The 12,461-nt window shown below is 55.9% G+C and overlaps 1 protein-coding gene across 1 annotated transcript in view; it reads right to left on the reverse strand.

The window, feature by feature from the left end:
* The window catches only part of SDK1 (sidekick cell adhesion molecule 1), a 323,826-nt gene that overhangs the window by 74,692 nt on the left and 236,673 nt on the right, over positions 1-12,461 (reverse strand). The window contains exons 19-21 of the mRNA XM_087817025.1: positions 9,880-9,978; positions 5,958-6,149; positions 2,846-2,967 (exon numbers count right to left, since the gene is read on the reverse strand). Of these exons, the coding sequence (XP_087673151.1) occupies positions 2,846-2,967; positions 5,958-6,149; positions 9,880-9,978 (413 nt within the window). The remainder of the gene's footprint in view (positions 1-2,845; positions 2,968-5,957; positions 6,150-9,879; positions 9,979-12,461) is intronic.

A 12,461-nucleotide genomic window follows, 5' to 3' on the forward strand; every position in this document is an offset into this window, starting at 1 on the left:
AGGGCGGGCAGGGACACGCCAGCCAGCAGAGTGGCAGACGAAGGCGGGTGACATCTGCATTCCCCCTTGTGGGGATCTGTGGAAGTGTGGGGAGAGGTGTTTTGCTCACTCCAGGTCAAAGTTTACTAATTCAGCAAAACACCACTGACCCAGAAACACCTGTAAAAGCTGCTTTTCAAATCGAGCCCATCAGCTCCTTGCAGGCCAGCGGACGGCTCCCGCTGATGAGCTTCTATCCCGCAATTCACTGCCCCCCACGCCAATAACACGGCCCTCCTGGGGCACTTTACATGGTCGGGACTGAAAGGGAACCTCGCGCGGAGGAGGTCTGACTGAGAAGCGGGTCACGCAGAGGAGGTCAACACTGGGCCGCCACAGGGCGCTTGGGCAGGAGCTGCGAGGCGCCGGTGGATCTCCGCCCAGGTCACAGTTGCAAGTGAGTTACAGGCTCAAAAATAAATTAGATTGGAAATGTTTTAACAATTTGTTAAAAAAGTGAAATAATTTTTAAAGAAAGCATTCACTAGAGATTGAGGCCAAAGACCAAAACCAAACCCCTAAAATGAATAAATCGGAGTCTGTATCGAGCTGGCGGCGGAACCACACGGCGAGAGGGGCTCTCGGATTCGGCATTTCGACGGCACATCCGCAGGGTAACACAGTCTAGGGAGGAACACTTACACTGCAGTCACTGGTCTTATTGTTGGTAGGACCATGGAAACGACAACTTTGAAACTCCTTATATAATAGCAGGGTAGAGGTAATAAGTAATTAGGTTACTATTTCTAAAAAGCACAATTTCAGTGCAAGGGAAAAGGTATTTAAAATATAAACTCAAAGTAAAATATTCTTAAATTTTAATTGGAAATATGAGTATGAACTCATGTGTTTCCCCTCCGTCCCCTGGAAAGGCCTAGAAGCCGTGACCAGCCAGCGGCAGTGGGCACCCCTCCCCCCCCCCGTGCTCGGACTGTGTCTTAAATACCACCGGACACTAACGGAGCCGAGGCCCCTGGCGGGAATGGCTGGGTGTGAGCCTGGGCAGGGAGGCACAGGATGATCCTAGGACATCCTGGTACCAGGGAGCGAGATCATCGAAGGTCAGGACGCTGGTGTCTGAAGTCCTGGCACATGACGGGGGCCCCTGACCAAGGGGGGCGAATTCTAGGTTTGAAAAGGTTGACTGCCGCGATGGAAATCTGCTTTTACGCTGATCCTCAGGAAGAGAGAGGGCAAAACAGAAAGAGAGCCCAGTTCACACGCGGAGCGCCCGGGGCCAGTGACTCTGAAACTGGGAATTAAGGGAAAGGCTCAGCCTGCGTCCTGCCGCCCTGGGTTCTGGCAATAAGCCTGCGGGCGAGGGCAGGTCCAGCCACTGACCGGGCGAGAGGATAGGGAAGCAGCATCTTAAACACTCAGTTCAGGCCTCGGCTGCAACGCTGAAGGGGCAGCGACAGGGCAGGGCTCGCGGAAGTCCCTGAGCTGGCAGAGGGACTGTCCCACCGCAGGGCCCTGGGCCGCGTGGGAGGTGCACAGCCGCCACCAACGACCACGGCAGTGACGGGGGGACGTGGGGTCACAGCTTGGGGAAGAGTGTGTGACATAAAACGTATGAACTGCTTCTTTCTGGAGTTTTCCATTTAATATTTTCAGGCTAGCCGAAGCCTCAGAGACGGAAACGGCTTCCCTTGCACGCATTTTGAAGTTCGAGCGTGTGACTTGGGTTTTCATTCGCTGGGGATTTACTTTTGGGCGGATGTGTGAGGTCGGGATGTTTTTTCTAAGCTAACACTTGCTCCAGCCCCTCTATTGATCGGTCCCCACCCGCCGGTTCGCACTTTCAGGGCCCTGCGCGGGTTTCCAGAGACGGCTGCTTAATGAGGCTTTGAACATGTCCACGGAATTTGTTCCCTAATTTATGGCTGCTTCCAAGAGTGCGTTGTTTCACCACAGGGTCTGGGTAGGTTTTACCCCAGACAGAGCTCTTTGAAACTATTACTTCTGACCCCGCTCTTTCCCTGCTGCTGTCAGCGCGTGGGGCTGCCGGTCGGCTGTCTCTGGGCGCCACCCTCGGGGCTCCCCGGCAGCTGGGAGCCCATCCCTCCCTACTGCGGGAGGGGCCCCTGCGACCCCCGCCCGGGGCGCCCACAGTCCTCGATGGACCGGCTGTGCCTCTCCCAGCAACTCGCCAAGGGAGAAACTTCTCCTTTCCAGCAGAAATGTCAGCTCTGTTACTGTTTCACCCCTCAGGGGAGAATAGGGCCTGGAAATGAGCACGCTCCGCAATGTCCAGTGAATGCGTATTCATTCATTCATTCATTCATTCATTCATTCCCTCCCTCCCTCACTCACTCCCTCACTCACTCATTCACTCCCTCACTCCCTCCCTCACTCACTCATTCACTCCCTCACTCACTCACTCACTGGTTCACTCCCTCCCTCCCTCACTCACTCCCTCACTTTCTTTCATTCATGTGACAGATGGGCTGTACCAACAGCTAACCCTACCAGTACGCTCGGTAACTAACTGTGACAGAGTTAAATGAGTCAGCTGTGCCTCAGGCTCTGCATACCCCTTTGGAACTACAACATGAATTTCAAGCCTTCCACCACTTCCTTATTGTCCAATGAGACTCCTGTCATCTCGGTTCCCCTCATCTCTGCACATCTGTCCCCAGCACCCCAGTTGTTGTGGGTCCCTGGCTCTCCTGCAGACACAGCCACCCCACAAACCACCCCCATGTCAGCTCCATCAGCTACGGACTCATCGCTGCGAAGGAGCCATCACACCCAGGAGCTAGGATCGCTCTTTAGCATCCAGCTCCCGCCTTCACGAGACACATACCTGCCCCTCCACGATCCACCTGCAGATGGACGTCTTCCCGTCGTAGCCTGGCCGGAACTGCAGGGTGGCCGAGCGGGGGCTGATGTTGGAAATGACCAGGTTGGACGGGGCTCCGGGAAGTTCTAGAGAGAAATGAGAGAGGACAGGCACAGGCTTAAACTCTGTCCAGCTTGGAAACGGGTGAAACATGTCAGGGAGTAAACACTTTCAAACGCCTTCCTACCCAAAAGAGGACATGTTTTAAAACCATGATAGGGAGGAGCACAGCTCCCCAGGAACACGATCACAGCAGGACCCACACTCTGTGGGTCACCCATCAGGCCCCAGCCGTGGGACGTGGCATCAGGAGACATCAGTGTGGCCTCTTGGATGACGCACTCAGGTGGGGACCTTGTTGAACAGATACTTGTCAAATGAAGAAAGGCCGGATGACGGGCTCCTCAAGGACACAAAGCACTGGGCGTCCCCCACCCTGGACAGTGTCCGTGATGCCTTGGGGAGCAGCTGGGCGGGGGATGGAGGAGAGCACACCGCTGTCTCCAGGCAGCAAGACTCGGGAGGGAGGGGGGCAGGTCCTGAGCCCTAGGCTTCCCGGGCCTGGTTTCCACGACGACCGGACGCGGGTGAGAGTGCGGAACTCTCCCCACCGCCCCGTGCGGTTGCTCTGGCAACTGAGGGAAGGTGCGCTCTGCCGACTCCCTCGCCCCCTCAGAGGCTACCTGTGACCGAGGCCTGCTCATCGAGGAGCCGCTGGGGTGGGCTCCTGCCCCTGAAGCCCACCCCCCGAGCGACATGCGGTGCTCAGAACGGCAGCCCTGACGTCAGTGTGCGGGGCAGACGCCCTCGAGAGAGACACGGGGACACGGGAAGGGTATGCAGTGCCGCGGGGAGGAGGCCGTGCGGTGTCCGAGGACCGCCTCCCAGCTCGCCCTTGCCGGGGACTTCGAACCAGCCTGACGGGGACCAGAGCCACCTTGGTGGTCAGCTCAGGGCTGGCACAGGCAGGGGCTTGGGGACCTCAGGGGCCCTTCGTTTTCTAGTCTAATAAACCTAGTCTAATAAGCAGAAAATGTTTACATCATAGGACAAGCGACTCATATTTTTGAGCCCTCCGGATTTTTTTTTAATTGACTTTGAGAGAGAGAGGGAGAGAGAGAAACATTGATGTGAGAGTGAAACATCAACAGGCTGCTTCCCGCATGCCCCCCACTGGGGACGGAGCGTGAAACCTGGGCATGTGCCCTGAACGGGGACTGAACCGGTGACCTTTTGGTGCACAGGGTGATGCCCAACCAGCGGAGCCACGTGGGCCAGGGTGCTCTCTGGATTCCTAACACGGTCCTTCAGTCACTAATGGCTATAAACTTCAGGCACAGCACACAGAATACAGCCCCCAAGTTCTTCTGTAAAAGAACTTCTTTCTTAAAGGAACGCATTTGCTTTGTCAGTGCCTTTTAAAAACAAAGTGTGGTCCCGCCCAGCATCCTCAGTGGCACCTGAGACCTTGTTCTGCAGGCAGGTGCTCCAGCCTTGCTGCCCAGGAGGGATACTGGGGGGGGGTGGCATCGGGTTCTGAAGGAGCCTCATGGTCCTGGTGCGTGTGTGACAGAGCTGGGACCTCTGCCTTACAGGGAACAGGGGAACTGTCCACTGGTGGGCAGCAGATGCTCTGGGACACTGCTGGGCTCAAGGCTCCCCTGCTGGCAGGGTGGGTCTAACGGCTTCTAGAAAGTTCCCTAGGAGGCTGTACTGCCCAGAGGAGAGGAACAGCCTCCCCGCTGCTCACTGACAGGTACTTGCTGGCTGGCAAGAGGGGAGGTGACGGCAACATGTCACTTGTTTGATACCGTCTGCAGATCACCCTGCAGGATAGTAATTAGGTCACGAACACTGCAGTGGGTATGGGACCACCACCAACACAGACACTGGCTTTGGAGGGATCTCTCGGGCCCTGACGAACGGGGCACCGTGCTTTCCTCAGAGGCCAGAACAGGGCGGACCAATACCTTTCAAATGGCAAGAGACTCGCAGCTTTGGTTACAGAGCTGAACTGGGAGCCCAGTCTCTTCTCACGGGCACTGTGGACTCCAGGAGAAGCTTTGCGTCTTCAACATGAACTTTAAAACTGGAGAAAGCTGAGTAGTCATCTTCCAGGAGAAAGGAGTGAGCGGACCTCTCAGGAGGCTTGTGATTTGAGGACGGGAGAGCGGCTGCCACCCACACCCACACCCACCGTGAGCCAACACCCCCAGCGGCCAGCTGTGCACCGACAGGCCCCTCACCCTCTAGACTTTTCTGTGTCTTTACGTTTCCTTCCGCCTTCTCCTACTCTCTTATCTCAAACCCAAGTCTTCACTGTTTGTTAAATGCATATGAAAGGGGTTCTGTGGAAAACAGCCTCCCAGGGAGATCCGATCATGAATTCCTGACAGGTCAGGTGTGCGGGTGGGGAGCCCAGGCCTATAGCTTCTTTAGTGAGAGGCTGGGAGCCAGGCCCGCCTCTAGGGGCTGCACCCCTTTGAACCGGCAGAGTGAGCCCTTTCCCAGGCCCTCAGAGGCGGGGCCACCCCCAAGGCGGCAGGTGGCCCTGCTAAGCCGCGACGCGATGCCTGCCTGCTCTGAACCTGCCTCGCGGTCCCGCCTTCGTTCCACACGCGCAGAGGAACTGCAACTCTGGCATCCTCAGGGCGGTCTGCAATCCTGCTTCCTGGCAATTGTTGTTAGTTTGGCTCAAACTCACGTGTTTATAAAAATCTTCTGCAGGTTTGGACATTTCTTTTGTCAACACTATTCTCGATTTTAATACCAACATTTCCTATTTCTCTCACACAAGGCCTGCGTTTTCCTGCTGTGCGGTTTCCCTTTCCCGGGAGGTGGGACCTCGGTGCCAGCTCACTGAGGGGTTCACGTCTCCCCTCCCCGCACCCCACACCGGACAGAAGAGCGGTGAAGGTGTCATCAGAAGACACCGGGAAACAGGCCGGTGGTGGGTCATCGCCCACTTGCGCCCGCCACCCCACAGGACGCTGACACCCCCTCAGAGGCGGGTCCCCTCCGAGCCTCAGAACTCTAGGGGAGGGCGGGCAGGGAAGCGGCGGGTGTGCTCACTGACCTGGGGGCACGCCAGAAGAAATGGTGGACGAGGTCACCAGGCCCACGCCCACCGCCGTGATGGCAGCCACGTCGATGGTGTAGGTGGTGAGAGAGGACAGCCCTTGGATTTTATACTCGTGCGTCGAGCTGTTGAGTGTGTCTGTGAGCCGAGAGTCGTTCCTTCCGTAAACCTCCCACGAGATCCTATAGCCTGGGGAGGACATGCAGAGTTAGGGGGTGTCTCCTGGAGCGAGGGGGCGGTGGGGGGCTGTGCCTTCATCCCTGCGCATCTATAGAGGTCCGACGAGAGGCCACTGTCCTGGCAAAGTGCACCTCAGAGTCCAGCCTCCGTCCCGGGTGCCCCCAGAAACCTCGCCAGCCCCTCTTGGCGACACTGTGATCTGCAGGAGGACAGGGCCGCCCCGCCAAGCCGGTAACCTCAGTGCCCGCGGCATGAGGACTGATGGCCGCCAGCCCGCCGTGCGGGATCTAACCTCCTCTTGTCAAATTACGGCTGCACCTCAGTAGTATTTCCATTTTTATAAGCTCGTATTTTCCCTCCGCAGAGCCCTAAATCAGCTGCTCGCTCCTGGGCTGCACCTAATTTGTGGACACGCTGCTCTGCTCCCCCAGGAATGACGGATACGCGAGCGCTTGGCCTGAAAAAGGGGCTGTTCGCCGACTGCCTGGCTGAGCTCGGCTCCCAGCTCCGCGCCCCCTCGAGCCCATTCTCCTGGTGAAATCTGATTTCCCTCCTCTCTGTTCAGTCTAGAGGGGACTCATAACCACAATTTATCCAGCCTGGGCTCCACTGTGGTTTGAGGCTCAGAGAAAAAAGACCGGCCAGCTCCTGAACCAGCCCCGCGGAGGGCGCTGATGTGATCAGAGGCTGAAGAGCGCTCTGCATTCGGGGACAGTGACGGAAAGAGCTCCCAGGCCCAGCGGCAGAGGGAAGCCGCTGAAAACACTCCTTCTTTCCAGTCAATAAACTCAGGGGTACTGAAGCTCCAGGAGGCGTCCTAACGCGCCTTCCCGTTCTGACGAGAGCAGTGAATACAGTAGGAACTTTACTTCAGGTGTACAAGAGTTTAGGGGGCAGCGTCTCAGGACTTTAATATTAAAAAAATTAATGCCAGAAGCTGCTGCCCCTCAGCTCTCGTACAGCCCAGCGGCTTCTGTGTGCTGGTGGGGGCTCCCAGGCTGGGGACACCCAGGGACAGGGCAGGCAGAGGGGTGGTCCTATCAGGGGGCGCCCTGGTGCTCATGAGAGCACCCCAAATTACAGCACCTGCTGACTGCCTGAAGGCTGCTCCTGGCGTGTAGGTCCCTGCCCAGGCCCCAGGCCCCAGGCCCCCCCAGGCCCCTGAGGACTGCTAACCCTTTGTCCTCAGGGTCTGCCCGTCTGGCCTCGTCTCCCTGACCACCCAGCACAGCCCTGCTCTGGCTCCCACCCGACTCCAGACGACCTTAGGGTCTCGTCCTCTTTGCCACCATCCTGAGGCGACGCCCCTCAATCTCCCAGCACTGAAATCAGGAAGCACCTAAACCAATCATTTCTTCACTTTGTTACTTCAGGATTTTGGAGCCAATTGTACAATTAAAACAAAGACAAACCTGCAGGCGATGAGTCTTAACTTCACACACATCGAGTATGTACCTGCTCCTGCGGGCGCTGAGCCCTCACGTGTATTCGCTGTTAACCCCGCACAGCCCCCCGAGGTTGCAGCCACCATCACCTCACTTTCCCGGGAGAGACCCATGCACAGGGAGCTCTGGCACGTGCTGGGCGCCGCAGGGCTGGCCCCGGCTCTGCGAGCCTCCCACAGGCCTCGCTCCGCGTCACCTCTCTCTGAGCCTGAAAGTGTGCGCGTCAACCTGGGAGCCACCCGACCTCGGGGGTTACTCCTGGAAACAGATAATTTGGTGCCGATGGCCTCCTCTGCACGCAGAGAAAGGGACGGCTTTGCGAGGGTGATGACCTTGTCTGTCCGCCCGACGATTTCATTGGTTTGAAAGCGGATCTCCATCAGAATTTGCGAAGTGACAGCGTCTTGCCAGCCTAAAGCCGGCCGCCCAGCGCCTGCAGCGGCAGATCGAGGCCTTTCAGCTCAGACTGGGAACTCGGCCGCTGCACTGTTACGGACACAAACCGAGCCAGTGGACAGCAGAGCTGCCCGCCCGCCCCACGGGGCCCAGGGGACGCCAGCACAGGGGGGAGCTGGCCGGCCACGGGACGGAGGACGGGAGAGGCGCTGGGCGCGTGATGGGCAGGGCTGTGGCGGGCACCAGGCCCTTGGGCAGCGCGCAGTGTTTGAGGACGTGCGGCAGCTCTGGCCGTGAATGTTTCATCGACTGCAGCGGGCGAGGGGCGAGGGGGCCGAGGAGAGAGCCAGGTGCCGGCACCTCCTGGCCACACCCTACCTGCTGAGTGGCCGCCTAACTGAGACTAACGGCCCAGGTTGCTGCAGAAATAATTTTCTGTTGATCTGAAGTAAATTCTGCACCGAGAGCAGCGCACCCAATCACAAACTGTCCGCGCGCATCCCGGGCCTCATAAATCAGGGTTAGGAGGCAGAGCGAAGGTGCCGGATTCACAATGTGGGCGAAATGGGCAATTTGCTGGGTGGGCAGGGCCGTCCTGCTCGGCACCCCCTCCCCCGGCCCTGAATTAAAACGAGGCACAGGGGCTGCTCCCCGGCACCAGGCTGGCACAGCGTGGCTTCCCACAGGCGTCAGGCCACAAAGCGTAAAGCGGCCTGTGCGGGAACACGCTGGAGGCCACCGCCCGCCCGGGCCCCTGCCTGCTGCCTTAACCAGCAGGCCCAGCGGCTTTCCCAGGAGGCTGCCAAATGCTGGCCCTGGTGCCACGTCGACATTGCTGACAGTGGCTTTTGGGAGCCAGGCTTGCTGACACACACAGCTCCTCGTCTGTTCTACCTGGTGAAACGCTCCGCCTTCCACGGGGACTAGGCCGACCGTGTGGTTCTGCCTGCATGCGCCCCCGGGAGCCAGGTCGATGTGGGGTACTCGCTTGTTGGGGCAGAGTGTCCAGTGCAGGGAGAGCGTCACCAAGGCCAGCGGTCACAGGGAGGCGATGGGAGGGACCCCATGAGGCCAAGGAAATGGGTGTTGGGTCTCACCTCTGGGTGGCCTTTCCCACCACACCCTTCACAGAGCGCTGTGAGCATCCGTCTGGTGGATTCTGGGCACACTTTATGGTGTGGCCGTCAAAGGCCAGATGGAGTGACCCGGGGATCACGTGCTTGGAGCTCTGTGCATCTCCTGGTGCAGGGCCAGGCGGCCAGGCGGCTGGCTGACTCTGGCTCTGAGAAGGGCCTTTGAAGGCCAAGTCCACAATGACCACAGGCCGCAGGCGTACCCCTAGGCACTCGCTTAGATACAATACGGAAATGAGCTCAGTAAGCCATTAGCTGGTGGAACTGAAGACCCTAAACCAGGAGTGTCGGCAGCCATGGCTTTCCTGTGAGGTGCTGGCTCCACCCACAACTGTTCGTGGCTTCCTTTAAGATTTACACAAGAGTGAGTGTGCGAGTGCTCAGAAGGGACACGGGTGTTCAGGGGGTGCTTGCTGAACGGAGGGAAGAAAGGGCCCCTCCCCTCTGGGGCTCAGCGTCATCACCTGTAAATCGGTCACATCAAACTACTGTGTTGCTATGAGAACCAAGGGAAATGAACACACTTGAGAGAATCACCCTGAGTGACCAGTTCTCGTGGACCAGATGTCACAGGATTGTTAAGATGATGGAGGGAGACTCGGTCTCTGGAATCGGAGGCTGGAGCACAGGCAGGAAAAGGCCCTTAAGGAGCCGGGCTCCTGGTGCAGGGTCCTGGGTGTGGGGACGTGTGCTCTGCCGGGGTTTTGTCTGGAGTTACACCCAGGTCTGGGCACCGGAGAACCTGCCCCTTTCCCGGCCACTCACCTGTGATGGCCCCGTTCCGCTCCAGGGGCTCCTGCCAGCTGACCTTGAGGGACGTGTCCAGGATCTCCGTGAAACTCAGGTGCCCCACAGCTCCCGGTCCTGGCAATCAAACATAGAGTCGTCTGTTAGCACAGGGTCCACCTCCTCCAGTCAGGCTTGTGCAGAAAGCTCCCACTACAAAGGGAGGCAGAGAGCCGGGGCCAGAGCCCCAGAGGCAATGGCTGTGAAAACGCAGCGGGAACTGGGGCTGTGAACAGTGTCCTGGCCGTGGCCACGTAAACAGTTCCACTCAGCGTCGCCCTGCCACGTGCCACTGCCGCCCCAGGACACCTCTGAATGATCCACGCCGAGGTCTTGTCAGTAACAACACAATGCAGCCTTTCGAGCCGAGACAGGAGAGCGTGAAGTCGGGGGTGTGGGCTGTTCCCGTCCAGGCTCCCGCCCGCCCGCCCGCCCGCCCGCTGCACCTGCAGATTTCAAGTGAGCCCCACACCTGGCTCCCCCCAGCACCCGGACAGCTTCCAAACAGGCTTGTGATGTTTAAATAACAGTAACAGCCAAGGCAAAGACACTTGTCTGCGTGAAACTTGAAAAAGACTCTTTTCTCTGACAAATTTCACTCTTGGCGGGTGCGGGAAGCGGAGTCGAGTGGCCGTCAGGAACATCTCTCCTCCCAGCCCTGTTTCCAGAGACGAGCTGACAGGCTTCTGAATGGACTCGTCCTTCCATCAGCCGACTGAGCAGCTAAGAAAGCTTTTTGCTCCTTTCATATAGTCTTGGTGTTTCTGCTCCTGGATTCCTGCCCGAGTTTCTGTCCCTGTGCTGCTGGGATGAGCTGGCAGGTCTGGGCTTCAATTCATATGCTGCTTCCTCGTGACTTAGTGGGCACTCTTCTGGGTCAGCCCCAGCCTGTCACCCAGGCTCCTGCTCCCCACCTCGCACTGTCTCACACGCACTTCCTCTCGCTTTGCTCTGTGGATTCTTCTTCTACCAGGATGTCCTCCCCCATTCTCTGCATGAAAAGCTCATGCATTGCGGTTGAGTTCAACTGTCATCTCTTCTACTAGACTCCTTCACCTGCCTCCCCCAGGTGCTTTCTGTCACTTCACTGGGCTACCAAAGCCACGTATACAGGTCCCCTTCCTCGGTGGCACAGACCTCAGTCATGTCCGCCTCTCTAAGGGAAGAGCCTGTGCTTTCTGATCTCTGCAACCCCTTCACCACCCAGCTGGATGGCCAAGTAACAGGCATTCTACAAACGTCTGAGTGTAAGCACACACACGTTTGTAGGATAAAGCAATTGCCCTGTAATCATGACAGGCCCCACAGGCACAGGCTTCCTAAAATAGCCACAGCATTGTTGTTAAAGCAAAAGGCTAAACTTGTTCAAGCTTCCCCTTTAACCCTAAATTCTGATGAAGGGCATATAAAGTTTATGGCTGATACGCAGATTCTGCTGCAGAATACACATTATTTCTTTCAAGACCCGTGAAACATTCACCAAGATTGACTGTATCCTAGGCCATGAAACTAACTACAATAAATTAAAAAAATTGGAATTATACAAAGTGTGTTCTTTGAGCATAACACAATCAAGCTAGAGGTCAACAGGAGAAAGACAACAGGAAAATCTCAAACACATGGAAATTAAATGGCACACTTCTAACTAATCCCTGGATCAAAGAGAAGTCTAAGAGTAAATAAAAACATAAATAATTGAATGAAAATGAAGCACAAAATATAAAAATATGTGGGATGCAGCTAAAGCAGTATGAAAAGGAAGATTTATAGCACTAAATGCTCACAATAGAAATGAAGACAGCTTCAAATAAATAATCTCAGTGCTTACTTCAAGAAATTAAAGAAAGAAGAGCAAAATAAACCCAAAGGAAGTGGAAGGAAGAAAATAATAAGAGCAGAAATTAATGAAACTGAAAATAGGAAAACAACAGAGAAATATCAATGAAATAAAAACCTGGTTCTGCCCGGCTGGGCGTAGCTTAGTGGTTGAGCACTGACCTAGGATACAGGAGATCAAGGTTCGGTTCTGGTCAGGGCACAGGCCTGGGTTTTGGGCTTGATGCCCAGCAGGCGCCGTGCAGGAGGCAGCCGATCAATGACTCTCTCTCATCACTGATGTTTCTGTCTGTCTCTCTCTCTGAAATCAATAAAGACATAAAAACCCCCCAAAACCTGGTTCTCCCAAAAATATCAATAAAATTGATAAATCTCTAGGACAAATGACAAACAAACAAAAAACCCAGAAGAAACAGATTCCCAGTATCAGGAATGAAACAGGGAATATGAATATATATCCCTCAGCCATTAAGACAACGAGGGAGAAAGTACTACCAACAGCTTTACATTCACAAATTCAACAACTTGGAGGATTCCTTGAAAATCACAAACTACCAAAACTCAACCAAGATAGAATAGACAACTGAACCATACTATAACCCTTAGAGAAATTACATTTATAATTAAAAAGCTTCCCCTAAGGAAATCTCCAGGCCCACTGGATTTCACTGGAAAACTCTACCAAACATTTAAAGACGAATTAACCCCAATTTTATGCAATCTCT

Source organism: Miniopterus natalensis, chromosome 4, assembly GCF_054644295.1.
Source record: "Miniopterus natalensis isolate mMinNat1 chromosome 4, mMinNat1.hap1, whole genome shotgun sequence".
NCBI lineage: Eukaryota > Metazoa > Chordata > Mammalia > Chiroptera > Miniopteridae > Miniopterus > Miniopterus natalensis.